We start from the raw sequence: 21,696 nt of genomic DNA, 5'->3' as shown, positions 1-21,696 counted from the left end.
GGTAGAAACTGCTACAAAGATTTCTCACAAAGTTAAAGCTAAAGGTCACAGGAAGCAGACTTGGAAAAACTGCATGGGCGAAATGGGTTCTGAGAACGGAGGCAACAGGAATCAAATCACAGAATTATATAGTCTAATTCAACTCATTAAATTTTGGTTCATTCTCCAATTAAGATGTATTTGTATGATCCAGAGATATGGGCAACAAACTTATTTAATAGGAAGCCAGGGTTAAAGTTTCATCACTGAGATCTGTGCTAACTTACGGTTTGCAAAAGAATTTGAACTTATGTTAACATAAGATCCAATTGTCTTGTTTATATACAGTTCTGCAGTCAATTAATTAATTTGAACAATCGGCCATATTGCTTTCAATGGTTTTAGAAAGCATGAACTAGCATGAGCATGAAGTAGAACTTCCTTCTCAGTGGTTGTGAAAGGTTATCTTGAATTAGAGTAAAGACAGGCATAAGTTTTGAATTTAATGCAAGGAAGGTGGAGTGAGGAGGAACAGCATGTTGCATCTTAGGAGGAACCAAAGGGAGCCATTTGCAACAGTAGTACCATAATAATATCATCAGTAAAACACAGAAATGTAAAATATTAGACAGATAGATTTTAATCCACAAAAGAATTGTGCATCAGATAATAAGCTTTTTCTTGGATCCTGTCCAGAACTATGAGACGGGAACAATATTAAATTCTTGAATGAACTTCAATTTTTGAGTTGTTGATCTGGGATGAGATATCTCAGTGACCTTGAGTTACAACTCTAGGGGAAAGAAAAGTTTGGCAAGAAAGAGGTAATGAAGCTTCCTGGAGGGAGAATCAGCCATGGAAACTAGGTGGGAGGAATCTGAGCAAAAGAATTGAGGCCATGAGCATTGCAGGATCGTGGGACCAAATAAATAAGACAGCACAGAAGGTGGCCATTCAGCCCATCATACCTTTGGTGGCTCATGGGTAGGGTTATTCAATTAGTCACACTTCTTTATTCTTTCCACACAGTCCAGTAATTATTATTTTTTTATCCTTCAAGTATTTATCCAATTCTCTATTGAATGTCACTATCGAATCTGCTTCCACCACCTTTTCCAGCAATGCAATTCAGAGCACAACAGCTCACTTTGTAAAGAAAGATTCTCACATGTCATCGCCGGTTCTTTTGCCAATCAGTTTAAATTTATGTCCCCTTGTTAATGATCTTCTGCTGCTGGACACAGTTTCTTCTTAGCTTCTTTCTAAAAACCATTTATGATTTTGAATACTTCCATCAAATTTCCTCTTCTTTGCTTTATGGAGAGCAACCCCAACTTCTCCAGTCACTCCACAGACAGAACCTTCTAGAATTCCTACATGGCTCAGGAATTGCAGGTAATAGGTCTCATCTGTGCCTCATTTCTCTTTAAAAAAATGCTTTAGATCAAATTAATTACCATTATTATTTATGTATTTGAAGGGATGTTGAAGGACCAAGGGTGGAGCCATTGAAGGTAAGGTGGAGGTTTGGTTTCACTTGCAAGAGGCAAGAAAGGTAATTTTGACGCCAGGCAATATGGATTCAGTCACCACTGGGCATCTCTCCCAACAAATTTTTCATATCCAATGGGCAGATGAATTAATATCACCCAATTTATACTAATGCACAAAGACAACTTTACTTTTTCTCCAACCCTTCCCCATCTACACCCACACCATGGGTAAATTTAAGGAGTTGAAGTATATGGATGGAAATCCTCAGCAGCAGAGCAGATAGGGTTGGAATAAGATACTGTGGGGCTGCAGCTTCTGATTAAAGGTAATGGAGACTTACAGGATTTCCTGCAACACCAGGCTTTCCTGGATTACCGTCTTTTCCTGAATCGCCCTGCAACAAAATGTTTCATTATTAGCCCAGCTTTACTTCTAGAAATCTACTGAGTAATTGTACTATGCCTGAACAAAGCATTTGGGATTTATGTTAGATGTGTTTATAGCAATCATAAAGAAAGAACATTGCATTCTTTAATTCCATAGATGGGATAATTGATAATTTATCTCATCTATTGTTCCAGTAATATAATTTCACTTAGGTGAATAACTCATTCACACTACACTAAGGTACTACCCAGTCTTGGGTATGTTAAAAATATACCTGAACTGTTGGGGGTACTGCAATTAGCCTATTTCTGGATGTAAAAGCATAACAATTGTTTTTAAATTTAATGCTTCCTTAAATGGACAAATGGAAGAATGTTGAAAGAGGCCTCACATTGCGCTAGGGATTGTTTAAGTACTCAATGTAATTGTATGGGATGCCAAAAAACATTTGAAAGGAAGATAGAGGATATTCAGCAAAAATTGGTAGACCATCACAATGATCTCACTCCTAGAGAACTTCACTGGTAAATTTTCAATTAAAACCTGCTTTATTTTTTCATGATTGCATGCAATCTTGCTTATGAGCAGGGTTTAATAGTTCTTAGTTAACCATTTAAGCCCCAAATCAAAGCTATTACCCATGTACATTAACTGTATGTATAGCGATAGCATAGTATGAAGGAAGATTAAAGTTTCCAAAGCTTATGTAAACATTTCTGTAATACAATATTGGGCCATATTTTGTTGGAACAGGGCAACTCACAGCATACCCCTTCAGTTAGACTTGTTAAAGCATATTTACATTTTAAAAATCTTTGGCCACAAAGTGGTTGAAAATGTGAGCTGCTAATGGTGCAGCAGGGACCACATGACAGCTGGACCCTCAGTGAACAATGGGACAAACAATATGGACCAGAATTTATTAACTGCAAAAATAACAGTAAGGCTAATGGCCATTACTATTATTTATGTACAAACTGGGCAGCAACTTCAGCTGAATGCATTTGTGCAGTTAAACCTGAAAATGCATACGTTGTTACAAAAGATGTACCTACTCCTCCACAAACTGTGTGAAAACATTCTGCCTTACCGTTCAAATGCATTGAATGCCATTTAATGCCTGAATTTATATTGTAAATACAGATTAAAGTCATCACAGATAGTTAGAGCTTGTCCATTTCAATCCAAATGTGATTTTTGCATCATGTATGTCTTAATTATAGCCAAACAACTTCGCTGGCACTGAATATTTATTTCTGCAAGTGTGGAGTTTCAGTCATTTAGACTTTAATTGCTCTTGGGGATTTATTTTTTTTTCTTTTCCTTTCTCTCTCTTAATCCAATATTTCATAGAAATTAAATGGACAGGGACAAGTCTATTCACTGGCTATAGTAAATTCTGGGCCTTTATCTCCTTAACAAATGAGAATAAAGGACTGAGAAATAAACAAAGGGAGTGCTGAGAGGGATGGTGAATTAGAGTAGTTAAATTCATCGCCAAATCAGGTATAGAATGAGAAATAAAGGAAGAGAAAGTAAAATTGATTTCAGAGAGAGAATAAAGGAATAATAAAGAGGGAAAATAACCTTAATATTTGATATTTTTAAATATCTTAAAACTATTCACAACCTGAATGAATGAAACTCCACACTTTAATTGTTCACTTTCTGGGCAAGAGAGGTTGAGTGGCAGCAGTTAACAATGATCATGTCATTAAAAGGTTACTTACACTGCTAATTGCCGGACTTAATTTTTGATGGTGAGTTTAATGAGCAAGTAATGTGAAATGCAATGACAACTTGAATATCACAGGACGTTAAGCAACGTACCCTCTAAACTTTAATCTGTCGTGCTCAACAGATGTGTTTAAATGTGTGGTTAAAATTTTTGCATAACCATACATGCACAGTGGTTTATTGGGGCTGACTTGCGTGTGGCCTGTGTGGAGGCTTTTGGGTAAGCATTGGACTAAACATTGGAGTTAGGTACAAGATGCCATTTGTGTGATAGAAGAGGGGCACAGATCAGCTGGCGACTGGCTAAGCCTCCTCAGTACAGTTGCTGGCTGGTTTGTGCATTAATAGCGGCCTGTATCATTCAGAAAATATTATTTTTTCAGCTAAGCTGGTACAAAAAAACGAGGAAAAAAGTACATATTTAAAGTTGAATATAGCATACCAACTGTCCTATGTCTCCTCTTTCACCTTTTCGACCTGTAATATTGCTCTTGATGCCAAATTCACCCTAAATAAAATGAAAAACACAAATCCAATAAAATTCAACAAAGCCAAGTAACAGAGTTTTTTGCAAGTATCCTGTGGTGAAGGATTGAAATTTGATGAAAACAGTATTTTTAGGAACTTATTCAAACCAACTCTGTGCATACTGTAACAAAGCTACCTATCGTGTGAACAGGCAGGATGTGAAGTCTTAGGGACATTGTGAAGGCATTAAGGCAACAGCATGATGAAGTTGATGTGCGATGCAAAGGTGGGTGTTTGGGGACGCTGTTTGGCCAGTTCCACATGTCATCCAGGCATTGCAGGGAAACAGCAGATATGTGCGCATTGCAGGTATTTTGGATGCAGCCGTTCCCGTGGGAGTTGTGCGGTGCTGAGCCAAATGCAATTCAGGACATTCTGTCCATCAGGAGCAGCATGCCTGGATCTGTGCAGCCTGAGCTTCCCTGCTGTCTTGGCCGATGGTTTGATGCCTCAGCTAGACATCTGGAAGACCTTGCAGTGCAGCATCACCATGGTCCAACATGTCTTCTTCTTCCTCCTCCTCCTTCAAAGACCTGTGTCTCTCCTTCACATCTCACTCCTCAAGGTCCCCACCACTCTGGAAGACCATATTGTGCAGAGCATAGCATTCCACTACCATGTGAGAAACATTTTAGGGAGTGTACTGGAGGACACTACCTCCACCCCCTTTCCTCCAGTACTGATCAGTGAAGGCACCAGAATTGCTTCTTCAGGAGTCCAATAGCCTTCTCAATGGAAGTCCTGGTTCTGAGATGGTGGTAGTTGCAGTGACTCTGATCCTCTGTTGTAGGGTTGCACACAGGTGGCAGCAGCCATTTCTTCAGTGGATAGTCTTTGTTCCCTAGCAGTGGATAGTCTTTGTTGCTACCACCAGCGTAGTCTGTCTGGTGGCACAAACAGCTGCAGCACCTGTGATTGCCTCAGGATGAAGGCGTCATGGCAATGGCCAGGAAACTGTGCGCACACCTGGAGAAGACACTTGTGGTCACACATCAGCTGCATGTTAGAGGGAGTGGAGCCCCGTCTTGGTGATAAATGCTTTGGTTGCTCTGCCAGGGCCTTGACGGAACATAGATGCAGTCAATCACACCCTGCACCTAAGGGAATCCAGACATGGAAGAAAAGCCAAAAGCCCTTTGGGCCTGAGTTGTCCCATCAGTCTTAAACTCAATGCACTCTGATGCCCTCTCCTACAAGGTACCCCTCACCAGCTTGATGCTGTGAAGGTCAGCCAACTGTGATATGCCACTCTGGCCTGCTGCTGCCCCTTGAAATGACCCAGAAGCAAAGAATTTCAAGGTCGCTGTCACTTTTACAGCTACTGACATGACTGGTGAGGCTTGAGGTCCTCCTTCACTGGGGCACACAAATCAGCAACCACCTGCCTTGATTGTTGCAGCCTCCATGGTCACTGCTGTTTCAACATGGCCAGGAAGCTGCGTCTTTGGTGGTACATGGTAAGCATAGTGGTTTTGTGCTCTCCCTGTCCCCCCAGGCATTATCTCTGTGTGCCTCTGCACCAAGTGTTGCTGGCATAGCTGCCCCTCATCACTACTCGTTGCCACCTCAGAGTAGCTGAGCCCCTGATCCAGGGATGACATCACTTGCCCACCAGCTGCAAGGGTATGACTGCCTGGACTCCTGTGCTGTGCCCCACCGACCCCTGCAGGAGCACACCCTAGCAATTGCCCCAGTGCCTCCGTCTGAAACATCCTGCAAGCTCTGCTTATGCAATGGCCACTCTGTGCCAATGCATGAGCTCCTCTCTGCTTAGTCCACCATTTATGTAGCATCAGGAATGTGGCTCCTCCTTCTCTGAATGGCTCCCCACTGTGCAATCACCTCACCTCCTTGGGCATACTGCTGACCCAGTGTGTGTGCCCCGGGCTTCACCTTGCAAATCTAAATCAGCTCTGCAATGAGCTCTCAAGTGGCTGGTTAACTGTTACAATTGGTAACACACTTTCAGAGAAGACGCTTCACCAAAATCACTGGGAAATGGGATCGTATCAGGAAACCAGCTTGCGGCTTGGCGCCATGATTTTTTGGCACATCTGTTTCAAAATGCACATCCACCTCGTAATGGAAATCCAGCCCAACGTTTCAGCTCAATGACCTTTCATCAAAACTTGAAAGGCAGAATTTTACAATCTCCCACCAGTAGGTTTGCCCATCCCCAATCTTTCCTCAATTTTATGGGGTAGGGTGGAGGGGTGGTATTTGAGCAGGGGGAGGTGCTGGAAGAGACCTAAGGCAGCCCACCTGCCCTCAGTCCAATTAAGGCCCTTAAGGGCCGCTTCTCAGTTTTGGGGCTGGCAGGAGGAGTTCATGGGCAGGGGAACGCCTGACAGGTCATTCTGCTCAGGTCTTGGCCAGGAAGGTGGGGGGGGTGGGTTACCCTCCTCAAGGGCCCCCTTTCCCACATTGGGTGCCCCCTCCCTCCACCCCAGGTCTTCTGCCATGGGTGCTCGCTCCCCATTTAGCCTCTCCATCAAGACCCCCATCCCCCCTCTACCCATCTCCCCCAAGCCTCAACTCCCCTACTTACCATGTGGCCTCTCATGCTTACTGTTCCCGGACTCCAGGACCGCTTGTAGTCTCAGTCTTGGCCAGTGCTGCCTATCTCAGCTCTCTAAGGTGGGACATCTGCCCAAGTGAGAGGCGGAAGTCCCGTCTCCTGCCAATTAATGTTCCTCAGTGCATTAAATGGCTGTGGGGCTGCCGTGATTGGCGGGGATGCATTTCCTGCCAACTCTTCGGCTGGTGGGTGGGGAAAACCCGAAAAATCCTACCCAATGGAGTTTACAGGAAAGTACAGAGCCAGGTGAAAATGGGGGAGAGAGAAGGAAACATCCAAAAGGACTGGGTGAAGGGTAGGAATGATAAATGATGAATAGGACAATGGTGCAAGACAAAAAAAAGGGATGATAATTGGACGATAAAGAAATAAAAGATGGGTCCAGGGAAAATGTAAGTGATTACAGTAGAAACATTAACAGCATCTGCTGTCCGAGAAAACGTTTTTATGATCTGAAATTATTGAGCTCACGAGGCCTGAAGGTTGGAAAATGCCTAAACGACGTTCCTTTACCTCTGGCTGTGTACTTGCTGTGTATTTGCTTATAAACTGGTTCCGATGAAAGACGATTGCCTTGTGTTTCTCTGTTTTTCTCTCTCCACAGAATCCTGAGCGTTCCCTGTACTTGCTGTTCTTATTTCAAGTCCAGCAGCTGTGGTATTTTTCTGTGATTCTGTTGTTGATGTTGAGGCCTTCAGACTATGAATCAGCCTAGGAAGCCCAACACTCTTTCACACTATTCTCTTGGGGAAGTTACAAACAAACAAAACCAGTATTGATGAGAGCCAAGACTTACCCCTTTGAGTGCAATTGTTAATCTGGGCTCAAATTGCTATCAAAATTGCACTTGCTTCCAAAATTTAATTTTCTGAAGCATAGAAGCAGAAATTTACTGCATGGAAGGAGGCCATTCTGCCCATTGTGTCCACACCAGCTGATAAGTAGCTGTCCAGCTTAATCCTTGGCTCTTGGTCAGGAGCCTTGTAGGTTACGGTACTTCAAGTGCATATCCAAGTACTTTTTAAATGTTGTGAGGGTTTCTGCCTTCACCTGAGTGAGTTCCAGGTCCTGACCACCCCCTGGGTGGAAAGAATTCCCCTTCAAATCTCCTCTAAACTTCTTACCTGTTACTCTGTACCAATGTTCCCTGGTAATAGACACGTCAATACATCAGCAGTAGCCACAGCATCCCGATTGCAATGAAAATTTGTCTTCTGAAAGCCATCGCGTGGCCAGTGACAACGCATGGCTGTGAAAGCTGGACCATCAAGAAGAGTGATGAGGGTCAAATAAGAGCATTGGAAATGAAAGCACTCAGACAGATATTATGCATGTCATGGACAGCCAAGTGGACAAATGAGTGGGTGCACAAGAAAGCTGGTGTTATGCGGAACTTGTTTGAGGTTATGATATCAGGGAAGCTCATGTATCTCGCACACTTGATGTGAACAGGAGGGGAGTGTTTTACAATAGAGGTGATGCAAGGCAAAACACCTGGAAAATGTGCCCAAGAAGACCCAAGATGGCATGGATGTATAATATCAGAACGTGGACTGGCCTCTTTATGGGACAGGCAGCGAGGGCAGCGGGGAATAGAAGCCAGTGGGCAAATATTGTTCATAGTGCGGCCAATCCTCAGAAAGAGGTCAGATTAAAGACAAGACAACCAAAAGGAATACACTCTGTCTGGAGTGCTCATAATTTTATACACTTTAATGAGGTCTCCCCTCAGCTTTCTCTTTTCCAAAGAAACAACCCTAGCTCATCCAATCTTTCCTCATATCTAAATATCCTTGCAAATCTCTGTACCCTCTCTAGTGCAAGTACTCATCTCAGATGTATATTGCTTAACATAAAATCTTCTATGAACCGGCACAATCCAGCAGCATTGGAGAAATGCGTGTTTTTTTAAAGTTTATATTAAAAGATATTCCTTGATATAATTAAGAGTAGAAACCTGGCAGAGTTTTATTAAAAAATGGGCTTATCACAAGAAAAAAATATTTTTAATAAGAATGTCCAGTCCACCACATGTGAGTAACCCAATTCTAAATAATTGAAAATTGCTTTCAAAAAACTATATACAGAACCATTTACTGGTTTCATTTGCTGTATACTAGTCACTTAGTAAATTAAATATTTTGTAATTTTTAAAAGGCGGCCCAATTAGTGTCCTTGCACAAAAAAGTTGCTTAATTTTACAAGCCTCACAAAAGGGCACACACAATTAGCAGAAATTCACCATAGCGATTAATTTGATCTGGGGTTGAGGTCAGTTTGGTGGAAGGGGTCAGCTTTTATGTGGTGAATTTTAAACTAACACAAAAGCCTGAGAAACTGAATTTGCATTGGATGTAATTCGTGCTTGAAATTCCTTAATCTCTATTTGCCGATTTTGGGAAAATTACACTGCAAAGTAAGCCCAACCTAGCGAAAGCTCCAGACCCAATATTAAATCCCTAGATACTAAAAAAAAATACAATCAATAACCATCTAATTTAGCATTTTGTTTTATCCATATATAAACGAGGTGGCTTTACTTACGCGGTCTCCACGTAAACCTGGTTTTCCACGCTCACCAGGGTCTCCTTTTTGGCCTTTCTTACCCTAGAAATAATGCACAATTTGTTAGTTCTGAAAGGACTACAGAGCATTTTTGCAGCACCCATTCGGGTGCCTTAAAAAATTTGCATACTAAGACACGGGCTGGGATTTTCTGGCCCCTTCCGCTGCCAGGATCTTCTGGTCCCACCGAAAGTCACTGGACTTTTGGCTGGCCCATCGCATCACCCATGGCACATCCTGCCACAGCGGGGTTAGAAAATCCCAGCCACCTTCACTGCTTTCCACCCTCAGCCTCTGCACCAAGCAAACTCTCATCCTTGTTGTTTTCAACCCATCATTTCAATTCATGTTCTCTCTCCTCTGAATTCGCTGCCTCCAACCCTCTTACCAGGATGAAAAAACAGTAAAAACTGGGAAATAAGAATACTGGTCTGAACTGGTCTTGTATTTCTTAAATTGGAACACCAGTAAAAACTGGGAAATAAGATTACTGGTCTGAACTGATTTTCCTTCTGGGCTTTAATCTCTCCATCTATATAAATTGCCCAACCTATATTCACAGCCAGCACCTTGACTTTGCCATCCCCCATGGCCTTGTTATTCCCATTGTGTCAATCACAGATAAGACCATTTATGACTACTTAATGATATCGCTCTCTATTGCATCCCCCTCACTCTTCCCAATCTTAATTTCTTCAAAATCCCAAAGCTCTAGCTTTTGGCCATTCAATTACCATGACATTTTTGCAACTACCAAACTATTCAATGACATCCTCATCTCCACCTTCAATGTCCCCATCCCCAAGAAAACCACTACTCTCTCTCACCCTGGCCATTCCTCCTGGTATGGCCCTCACCCATGTTCCGTTAAATCCATGGGATGTAGCCTTAAATGGATATGATGGACAACTGGTTTAAACATTCACCACTCTGGCTAGACCACATAAAGAGCAATCGGGACCTGCTCTCGTCTGCCAACTCTGTCTGGAAGGCTAAGATGATCTCCAGCTCTTAATCTCCACTACAAACTGTCTTAAGCCCCTCCTCCTTGTCTCCTCCACCCTCACCTCTAACGAGTGTGAGGAGCTCAGGAACTTATTTGACACTAAGATTGAGACCATCCGAATGCTGCCTTTGCCACTCCCCTTTCTTCCCCTATCTCACAGGCCAAATTTCCTCCAAAGTTCCCCTAGCCTTACTCTCACATTGGCAGCCATATTTTCAAGGTCAAGGGCCTAAGCGCTGGAAGTCCCTCCATAAACCTCTTTGCCTCTCTATGTCTCTTGCCTCCTTTAAGACCCTTACTCCCTCGTCCCCTGGACTTCTTCTTCCAACACCCCCCCCCCACCCCACCCCCCATCATATTCCACTCTAGTTCAGTGCTGAGGAAATGCTGCAGTGTCTGTTGTGCCCAGAGAACTTAAATTCTAGCCCAACAGTCTGCCTATGCTGATAACATAGTTGGATGTTAAAGATACCTGGCAGTATTTGAAGATGTTGAGCCAGCCCGTTTTCACTGAAGCATCAGCAAATTAAGGATGAACAAAGACATTGGCCGGAATTTTCTGCCCCCATTGGCATCGGGCGTCATGGTGGGCATGAGTGGACAATGTGGTGAGAAGGCCAAAAATCAGTTTTGCGCTGTCGTGAAATCAGTTTGCGATCGTCCGCTCTGCCTTTCAACAGCAGGTTGCCTTTCCCACCGGCCAACGTTGGGTACCTAATTTCAATGCATGTGCATCTCATCATCTTGCCTGCTTGACGGAATGATCCCCCCCACGTCAAATTTACCATCCAAGTCAGCCCAGAACACGTCAAGTGTGACATGCAGAAATCAGGACTTACTGCCAGGGCCTTGCTCATATCGCAGACATTCGAGGAGCAGAAAATGCTGGAGCCCTACAGTTACTGGACCCTGGAGGAACTCGTGCAGCGCAGGCTGGGTGGATTTTCATGGACATGGTTCTGCCATGAAGCAGCTCACAGAAGGTGGGAGGTCTCCATTGATGTCTCAGCTCTTCTTTGGGACATCACGGCCTTGGACAGGGGCTGCTACAGATGAACAGTGATGGGGATAGAGGAGAGTCCAGTTGTGAGTGGGAGAGGAAGGTGTACCGGGGTTGGGGGGTGGGGGCATGGTGGCAGAGGTGGAAAGGGAGGTCTAGGTTTGACTGGGAGAGGAAGGTGTAATGGGTGTTGGGGGTGAGGTTGCGGGGGAGGAGCGAAGGTGGCAGGGGATCAGGTTGGGTGTGTTGTATGGGGGAAGAGAGGTGATGGGGGAGAATGGCAACTGGGGACGTTGGTGTAAGGGAGGAGGAATACTTAAGAGAAGGAATTTGGAGTGGGGGAAGGAGTTCAGAGGAGGGAGGATGTTGGGGGGGTAGAAAGGACCAGAGGGGAAGGAGTCTGGGGGAAGAAGGAGTGCGGGGGAGGAAGGAGTTTAGAGGGTGGAAAGAGTCCATGGAGAGGAAGGAATCCAGGGGTAGGAAGGAATTCAGAGGGAGTATGGAGTTCAGGGGAGGAGGGAGTAAGGGTGGAGGAGGGAGTAAGGGTGGAGGAGGGAGTGAAAGGGGAGGGATGTCCTGGTGAACGTGTAAGAGAGGGGCCTGTGGAGTCAATGACTGCCTCCTGCAGAGCATACTAAGGGTGGGTGTGGTAGGAGGGAATGGTGTGTGTGGGAGGGGGCATAGTGAGCTGGGTGAGGGTGCGATGGTAGCAATAGAAGGGAGGGCTAGGGTGGTCGGTGGGGACTAGGAAGCAGACACAGACCATAGGGGTGGGAAGGACGAGGTCGGAGGGGTCAATGTGGATGGAGTTGGGATTCTCAGGTTGGTAAAGAACGTGCACATTCAACTGGACATCCTGGAAAGAAAAAGGGTCCTGGTTGGTAAGTGATGGGGGAGGTGGAAGGCGATGCCAAGGGGTCAAAGTGATGGGAGAAAGGACATCGGTGACTGGGTGAGGGGAAAGGATGGGGGAGCTGAACAGAAATGTGATGGCTACCATTTTTCTCAAATCGAAGGTGAGCGGAGCCTCCTATTGGATGGGCACAGGTGCTGCATGGGAGTGTGATCAGTGGGTGGGTGGAGATGCAGGTCAGCTCAGATGGACAATGGAAAGAGAGCCCTAGCAGGCAGCATTGAAAATACTCGGGACAGTGAGATGATGGTGATGGAGGGAGGCTCCACGTGCTTGAGAGAGTGCTTCATGAGGCTCTGAAAGGCCCTGCCACACACACACATCTCCCTCCAGAATCGCTCATGGTCTGGCTGCATGCACCTTCACTTCTAGTTGGGGAGTTGCAGGGGGAGGACTCATGAAGCTGAAAGACACTATCATACATTATTCAGTGAAAATGAATATATTTTCAAATTATAAAGTGACAAAATGTGTTCACCCATGCAACCATTTGTGATCAGAAATTCTTAACTTTTCTAGGCCTACCACTTCTTCTAGGTGCTGCCCTGACATCCGCAGCAGGGGTGGAGACAGCCTGTGCAATGATTGGCCCTGTTGCCTCTGATGACTTTGGCGTGCATCCTCTGGAGAACTAGGCCTTGAGAGTCCCAGCTGGCTTTGGCTGTCCTCCTGTGGGCCAGCTTCTCCCTCTGCGATGACAGAGGACGAGATTGAGGGGGTCACAGGCAAAGGGGACTTGGAGATAGAGGACAGCCTCTTAGACTCCTGTGGATAACCTAGGGTGTCCAGCTGCTCCTCCTCCTCCATTCGGGTGCCTGAGGGCCCTGGCATGACTCCTTGAAGGAAAGAAGAACCTGGTGGGGCGCTGAGGTGTCCCATTTCCCTCTCACGTTGCCACTGCAAAAGTCACCCATGGCTACCACAATGGAGTGCAGGTCTTCGCGCATCTCTGCATTCTGCTGGACCAGGGTCTCCATGGCATCTGACATCCTTTCCATGGAGACCTCCATGCATGCACATGTGGGCATTACTTCATCAGAGAGCATGCAGATGCACTCCTCCAATTTGCTTGCCATTCTGTTGAAGGCTTCCATCAGCTCTGCATGATGTTCCCTGCCTTCTGCTGACTCTCCACAATGAATTGAAAGGGCTAATGCAGAGGCTTGTCATCTGAGTCACAGATGCCTCTTCCCCAGCAGTCCTCCAAGTGCCAGGGAACTTGGCTGAACCTGCCTCCTCCTGCTGTGGACATGTGTCTGTGCAGTGACCACCAGATTGTGAACCCGAGCCTGCTCCAGATCTAGGTCCCACCGAGGTGTGTGTCTCTGCGCTGGTGGAGGGTGTGGGTAAGCGCTGTGATGGGTCTTCCAGGCTGTTTATTTCCAGCTCCTCAAATGAGGAGGCGTCCTCTTGGCTGGAGGTGAGGACCTGGATGGAGTTGAGAGGCTGATTGGCTGAGGGTGTCGATCACTTGGCAGAGCTCCTTGTGAACCAACGTAGAGATAAATAATGCATGGCAGCAGAGTCCAAAGCAGGAGAGAGAGCACTCACAGTTGCTTTGAGAGAGGGATGATGTGATGTAGGATCCTCATGCGGGTGTTCGCTGCTGACCTCACTGTTGCCGTGTGCACGGTCCACGTCCTCATCAGTCAGCATGATGACACGTTCCTCAAAGTGAGTGAGGGTCCTCATATGGGCCACTCCACCCCAGGTGTGGGACCTCTCCCTGCTGTTGTGAGCCAGATTCTCCTGCATGGAAACTGATGAAGTGTGAGCAGAATGCATGGCACTGCGTGGAATGTTTGTGTGTTGAGCATTGCCATCGACAGGATGATGACTCAAGCTCCAGAAGAACATGAGTTTGATGGAGATCTGAGGGTGTGTGTGAGAGTTAGTGGTGTTGTCCCTTGAGATGTGAGATCTCTGTGGATGTGTGATGGGTTTGTGAGTGTGTGAGTTGAGAGTGATGATATGGTTGAATTACCCTGGTGGAACGGATGAGAGCATTTGTCCTTTTCCTGCACTGGATGGCTGACCTCCTCTGTGCTCCATTGGTGCTCACCATCACTGCCACCACCTCCCAGGCTGGATTGGTGACTCTGGTGGATGCCCTGTGACCAGAGTGGGGGTGTAGAGGACATTGCGGCGGCCTTCCATTGCATTCCAGAGAAGCATCACTAAATTTGGGAGTTGCCATCGTCTTTGCGTTTGGAGCCATCTGTCGTCTGGGACACAGACCAGAGATGAGTGAGAGCAGGAATGGGGGACACTAGGAGGTGATTGCTGGGCTTGTGGGGGGGCCAGGTTGGTAGAAAGGACAGGTGGGCATCTCTCAGCAGGGTCTTCCTCTTCCCGATGCAAGTCCCTCAATCGGGCATTGAATGCCAGACAACCCCGCATGGCGACTGCCCTACCCACTGCTTACACCAGCAGTGGTAGGATGAGACCCTTAAGTGGGCATTAGTTGCTTATGTAAGGGTCTCAATTGGCATTGTGGTGGGAAGGCCGCCCTTGAGCCTTCCCACCTCACACTTAACCGGGACGAAGATGGGAAGGCATTGGGGTGCCCATCCCCACCCTCTAGCCCAATTAGATGCCCAACCCACCTCCAACCTCGCCACGGGGGAGGGCACTAAATTCCGCCCTGTGCCTTGGCCATTCTGTGTGAAGGAGTAAGTCTTGAGTTTTTATTCCAATTGATTTAACTTGCTCTCACATATAAATTGTATATATAAAATTCTATGAGGTAAGATCTCAGTTTCATTTCATAGCCTAAGTTTTCCCAATCTTTTCTCATACTTTAGCCCTCTGATTTCAGTTTCATCGGCTTCCAGAACCTGAATGTCTGCCTTGTGTCTGGAGGAGTAGAATTGGGCACAGTGCTCAAGATGTGCTCTGACTAGAGCACTGAGCAATGTAACCATCATTTCTTCCAATTTGTACTGTACTGCTTTGGCTCCTTGTTTATTAATGCCCTACAGTGAAATGTTAAGTGCAAATAAACTTCACCTTTCAGCAACTGTTAATGTAAGTTAACAATGGGGGCTGGATTTTCTCCATGGAGATGGGAAACAGGATCCAGGTCTGCTTTTGTGTCAGAAATCTGCCTCCAGTGGAAAACTGACGGGAGTTCAGATTTTTGCAGGGCCGAGCCCTTAATTGTTATGGAGATAGGTTACCTGTCCAATCAGAGCCAGTGGGCGCAGGAATGGAGGTGGGTCAGATCAAATGTGGGATTCATTTAGACACCCACGGCAACCATCACTGGGGCTATTGATTGTCCTGAGGGAGAATTCTGCAGTTTGTGCCACTGCACCACGGGGAAGCGAGATGTCACAAGGGAGCTGGAGCCCTGGCACCCAGGGCAGAAAAAACTCTCACCTCATCAATACCGACGTGGATCTAATACTGGAAGAAGAGGTGGCAGGCCCTCTTCCTAAAGGGTGACAGTAGGAGGCCACCTTGTCATACAGCAGGAGCACTTCCCTGTTCAGTCTCATCTCCCTTTGCCCCCAATTCCCCCTCCTCTCTTCCCATCTGCTCCTCCACTGATGAGCTGACCACTTCCAGGGCCAACCATCCTCAAAATCCATACCTATCTAGATGGACCTTTTATGGAGAGCCAAGCAGACCATCACAATGACTGAAAACCTTGCAGGAGGGTATTGGAGGGCACCACCCAACCAGGTCCAAGTACCAGAACTGTATCTTCAAAAGCCTGATGGCCTATTCAATTGTTATTTTGCTGAGCAGGTGACATTGTACCGCCTCCATGCCTCTGTCTGGGACTTCTGTAGAAGGGTCAGTAGCCACCTGTTTAAAAGATAACCTTTGTCCCCTAGAATCTAGTCACAGGTTTTGGTGGGGGTGGGGTTGAGGATGCAGGGTGGGTGGTGGAGTGAAGGTCTGAGACAGCCAGGACTGGCAGAAGATGAAGGAGTCATGGCAGCTGCCAGGATCATGAGCGCACATGTGGATAAGCTCTCAATGTGGTCAGAAACCAGCTGGGCACTGAGAAAGTGGAAGCCCTTCTTTTTGAAGGATCTCACTGGCCAGTCAGTGGGTGCCTTGATGGCATATGGGTGTAGTTGACTATCTCCTGCACATGGAGGAATCTAGCCATGGTAGTGAAACCCAGAGCTCTCTGAACCTGCGATGCCTCATTGGCTATGAATCTGATACGTTGTCAAGCCTTGACGAAGAGGGCAATCGTCAGCTGAGTGATCACCAATGTGCAGCTGCCTATGAGATGCCGCAGAAGCCTGTAACTGACTCTTGAAAGAGTCCAGCGGCAAAGAAATTCAAGGTCATAGTTACCTTTACTACTATTGGCAGGGCATGACAATTAGTGGGGTGCGAGGTCCTCACTGAGGAGGGCACAGATGCCTGTGACTATCTGCCTAGAAAGTCGTAGTCTCCTTTGGCACTGGTTCTCAGTGCCCTCCAGGTGGCTTCACCTCTGCCTGTAGATCCTGTGCTCAGGATAGTGTCTTGTGCCCCTTGACGCTCTCCTCTGGCTGCCTGATGCCTGTGGTTCTGCCCTTCCTTTGCAGGCTGCTGCTCCTCAATTCCAAAAAGCCTTCATTTCTGAGGGATCAGCACTGAGGGATCATTTCTAGCTTTCTGGTCCTCAGGCAAAGTCCAAACAACTTTGTCCACTGCTCCAATGCCCACGGTGCCAGGAGGCAATGATCCCCTGAACTGGCAAAGTTTTTAATGATGGCTGCTCCCTTGACCTGTGGTGGGCTGCTGCAGCTGTAACTTCAAAGGGGTAAGCCACCTATGATCAGCCATTAGATTTAACTGAAGAAACCTTTCTGGCCTCAATGACTCGCCTCCCAACTTGATCCACCCCTGGCTTCAGCTAGTTCGAGTCAGACAGTTCCTAAATGCTGGCCACCTCCACCAAATGTAAAACCCTTCACAGAGATGTTTTTACCATGCCCCTTAACCACCTTAATTGGACTTAGCAAGAGCAAGTTCGCAGGTCCACGTTCCCCACCACCCTCATAAAAATTTTAGCCATTCAGAACAGAGGCAGGATGTCAATACACATGACATCATCACTATTTTTTCACAGCTTGCCTCTATTTGGACCCAATTCGGGCCACAAAAAGCATGCCTAAGAGTCCCAACACCATCTCCCAGGGCACTTCAGTTAGCATGCCTCAGCAACTGAACATCATGCTGCTTCCAGTCTTTCAGCTTCTTACCCAACACCATGGCCTGAATTTTACCTTTGGTGGGCACGTGCGATTGGCAGGCCCAGGAGTGGTCAGGAAACGGGCCCCCAACTGCGATTTCACGCTGACTGGCCAATTCACAGCCAGCCAGCATGAAACACGCGTTGAAAAGCCCAGCGCTGCCGGGGTGGGGGCGGGAAGAGGGTGGGTGATGAGGTTCCCGCAGGCGCAGGTGAGCGCTTCGAGAGAGTTCCCTGAAGGCAGACAGCTGCTTCAGGGAGCCACAGGCCTGAAAATGATCAAATAAAGATTTAAAAAGCTTCAAAAAAAAATGTCATCGCATCACATTCAAGCACCTGAAAATATAGCTGATAAAAATGCTGTCCACAGATATTTATCTTCATTTTATTTTATAACAGAAATTTCATCCTGCCCTTTGATGAGATTTGATGAAAAATGTAAAAGCCAATTTGCCCATATGCTAACCTTTAAAGTTAAACGGGCCACGAAAAATCAGAGACGATTGAGCTGTTAATGGGCTTAATTTCCCTCTTAATTGTCGGCAGGTGCACTTCTGACTTTGGCACGTGCCCGCAGGGTGGAATATCACGGTGAGTGCACGATGATGTTGGGACACTCGCCCGATGCCTGCTCGTGCGATTTTACGCCCGATCAGGTCAGGCATGCGCGCCCGCCCATGGGACGTAAAATTCAGCCCCACATTTTACTTTGACTCTTGTTGCTTTAAGACTAAGTAATAGAACTTGACCTTTTTGAGAATTCTCGGTGCATCATATCATGAGGCTTTCCACAGTCCACTAAAGAGACCACATCATCAAAAAAAAGAAGAGAAGACTCATCAGACACAATCTTTGTTTTCTAAATGATTGCTGGCTGCTATTTCTGAGATTATGCCAGTCAGCATCTCTCCTTCAAAAAATACCCACCAAAAAGAGATGAGCTCATAAAGCATGTCATACAATCTGCTTGGAGACATTGCAACATTGTAAAGCATATATATAGTGCAAGCATTATTACTTCAGGAGAATTATTTTACTGGGTGTACCTACAATTTGCTTGGTCAACAACACCCCACTTTCATGCTGCCTCTAAACTTGAAAGTTGGATGTCTGTTTCGTAGATACAATGGCATTTGGAGGCTGACTTGATGCTTGGCAACAGAATAAGAGTTACTGCAAATTTACATCTCTGAACAGGTTTATCACTTTTACATTATAGGGTCACCTGTGGCTCAATTAGTAGTGCTCTTGCTTCTCAATTGCAAGGTCCTGGGTTCAAGTCCCACATATTCCAGGACTTAATCATAAGAATTTAGGCAGATATTCCAGTGCAGTACTGAGGGAGTGCTGCATTGTTGGAGATGCTTTCTTGGATACAACCCCATCTTCATGCTCGAGTGGTTATGAAAATTCTGTAGTACTATTTTGAAGAAGGGTAGGTGAGTTTTCCCTGGGTGTCCTGGCCAGTACTTATTCCTCAACCAACAGCACAAAACAGATTATCTGATTGTTATTGACTTGCTGATTAGGCAGCTTGCTGTGTGCAAATTGGCTGCTGTGTATCCTACATTATAAACAGTGACTACACTTCAAAAAGTACATCATTGGCTGTAAAGCACTTTGGATATCCAATGATCATGAAAAATGCCATATTAATGCAAGTCTTTCTTTCTTTTCTTTCATTATTGTTGGGGAAAAACTGTAACAAATCATCTGTCTCCTCTTGATTTCACCACCTAACATGCTTCTTGTTTCATAACATAGGACACTGTGGCTGACAAACCAAGACTCATTAATCATATGTGCTAAAGAAACAAACTGCATTTGATGGAAAAGTTCTGATAAGGGATTGCAATTAAATATTTGCTGATCGGAGTGCTTTAATCTGATTGTTAGAAAATGACAGTACCAGATTTCCCAAGTTTCCTTTATCACCGGGAGCTCCTGGAATTCCATTGTCTCCCTGTAAGAACACAGTACTCTATGAATACTTATTAACACTTTTATAAATAATCTTTGTATGTGGTCTAATTCAGAAATTTGTTACCTGTTCTCCAAGTATTCCATCGATGCCATGGTCCCCAACGCTACCCTGTTACAGTGGCAATGTTGGTAAAATTAGGAATGTCAGGTTTAACAAGACGTTCTGGCTTTGCTGAATAATGGTAAGTAAATTTTAAGTTAAAACAAATGTTCCATATTTACCTTCTCTCCTGGATACCCTGCTTTTCCCTGAAAAAAAGTTCTCATTAATCAAATTGCAACTTTAAAAATACTTGAGAAACTTTGATGGTCTACGATTCACAAAGCGGAGTTTCTTGCCTTGGGGCCTGTGGGACCAGCACATCCTTCAATCCCTTGAGTTCCATTTACACCTGGTGGGCCCCTGCCACCCTAAAAATATTAAAAGAAATTACTTGGGCATTTCAACTGACTAATATAGTTCAACCTGTAATACATCATGTAAAATGCTTAAGGTTTTGTCCACAGTTTAATTTATTTCTTTCATACAAAGTTGAAAATAGTTCCCACAATTTCATTTCATAAGAATTTCAAAACAATGTTGCTCAGGACTGTTCTTTGTTGCTAAATAGATGGCAATGTGAAATGAAGAACATACCTGCTGGAGGAAAGGCAACACAAACTGACAGCAAAATGTGCAGAAAATCTTAGTGCTATTTTAGAACGAAGATACCAGTAATAACGGAGGCTTTGAAAGGCTGAGGTGATTAGTATAAATGAATGCTAAGGTATTTAATTAGGATCTTTAGATTTGTAAGTGGCCATTTTATATGAAATGGCCATTTTCAAGATGGTTTCTTTCTTAAAGCTAACTTTCATTTGCGGGTAACATTTCTCTCCATTTCATTTTAGATGCACTTATCAACAAGGAGAATGAAATGTAATTATTAGTGATTTTTTTTTTCAAGAGAAGAGATCCTGGGCCATGTTGCTATCTGGGGCTGAATAATACTTCCCTTTGCAGTGGACGGGACTCCCAGCCGGAAGCAGATTCCTGACTCCAACCCTCGCTGTCACAGCACACTGTATGAAATGGCAATTAGCCAACTGCGGGCCTGAGGGTAGGCTTCAAGCCCGATGCCAAATGCCTTTCTCCTGTCCGCCCAATTAGAACTGGAGGCGGGAAGTCTGGTGTCCATAGTCATTGATGCTTCTGTGGAGGTGTCCATGTGGTTCTGGGGGAAGTGGAGGGGAAGGAAGCCTTAGACATGAGAAAGGTGCACAGCATCTTGGCTGCCAAGCATTGTGCAGATCATGCAAAATGGAGGCAGGATGACAGCAAGTTACCTAAGAGCAATAATCATTGCAATCTGGGAAAAGTGGGCCCACAATTCTGAGGAAAGAAGTAGGACTGGAGGTAGAGAGCCAAATCTGGCAATCTTGACACTGCAGGAGGAGGAGGTTCTCCTGTTGACCTCAACAGAATGAACCCGATCCATCGTCAGAGGCCAGACTGGAGGAAGGCATGGGGTTGGTGAGACTACAAGGGGTTGGATCCAGATCTGGGACACAGAGCGGGAGAGGGCATTTGAGAAGGGGATTGATGCCTGGCAAGCTTACATTAAGGGGAGATGGTGATGTACTGGTGATGTCACTGGACTAGTGAACCAGAGGTCCAGGCTAAAGCTCTGGGAATATTGGTTCAAATTCTACCATGGCAACTGGTGGAATTTGAATTCAGTTAGGAAATCTGGAAGTGAAAGCTAATCTTAGAAATAGTGACCATGAAACTACCATCGATTGTCATAAAAACCAGCCTGGTTCTCTAATACCCTTTAGGGAAAGAAATCTGCCATTCTTATCTGGGCTGACCTACATGTGACTCCAGACCCACAGCAATGTGATTGACTCTTAACTGCCCTCTGAAATGGCCTCATAAACCAACTTAGTTCAAGGGCCTTTAGGAATGGACAACAAATGCTGGCCTTGCCAGCAACGTCCACATCCCATGAAAAAATAAAGGAATGGTACATGCCGTTTCTGCATTCAAAGTTTCTAATGGAAACATTGTTAGCTTGCTGCAAGTGTGGTTTAATGATTGCAAGGTGTCATATCTCATAATATACACGCTGCTAATGGTGTTGAACACTGTGACCTTGCACACGCATTGAAGGCTCTCAAACGCCATCTAATACCATTTTTTTCACTGTCTCTAGCGCAGGTGGAGCCCCTTCTGCTGAACCCACCAGACCTGATGATCTGACTGTAGCCTCCAAAAATGAAGAACCCTCGGAGGGCGGGGCATCACACCCTCTCCCTGTAACACACACCAGTGCCACTCTAA

General features: G+C 45.5%; 1 protein-coding gene across 1 annotated transcript in view; it reads right to left on the bottom strand.

Moving 5' to 3' along the window:
* The window catches only part of LOC121275854 (collagen alpha-3(VI) chain-like), a 143,638-nt gene that overhangs the window by 64,514 nt on the left and 57,428 nt on the right, over positions 1-21,696 (bottom strand). Inside the window, exons 9-15 of the mRNA XM_041183580.1 lie at positions 19,713-19,784; positions 19,596-19,622; positions 19,438-19,482; positions 19,300-19,353; positions 9,248-9,310; positions 4,040-4,105; positions 1,814-1,867 (exon numbers count right to left, since the gene is read on the bottom strand). Of these exons, the coding sequence (XP_041039514.1) occupies positions 1,814-1,867; positions 4,040-4,105; positions 9,248-9,310; positions 19,300-19,353; positions 19,438-19,482; positions 19,596-19,622; positions 19,713-19,784 (381 nt within the window). The remainder of the gene's footprint in view (positions 1-1,813; positions 1,868-4,039; positions 4,106-9,247; positions 9,311-19,299; positions 19,354-19,437; positions 19,483-19,595; positions 19,623-19,712; positions 19,785-21,696) is intronic.

Source organism: Carcharodon carcharias, chromosome 3, assembly GCF_017639515.1.
Source record: "Carcharodon carcharias isolate sCarCar2 chromosome 3, sCarCar2.pri, whole genome shotgun sequence".
Lineage (NCBI taxonomy): Eukaryota > Metazoa > Chordata > Chondrichthyes > Lamniformes > Lamnidae > Carcharodon > Carcharodon carcharias.
Note: the sequence above shows the minus strand (reverse complement) of the source record. Positions and strands in the feature narration are given on the sequence as shown.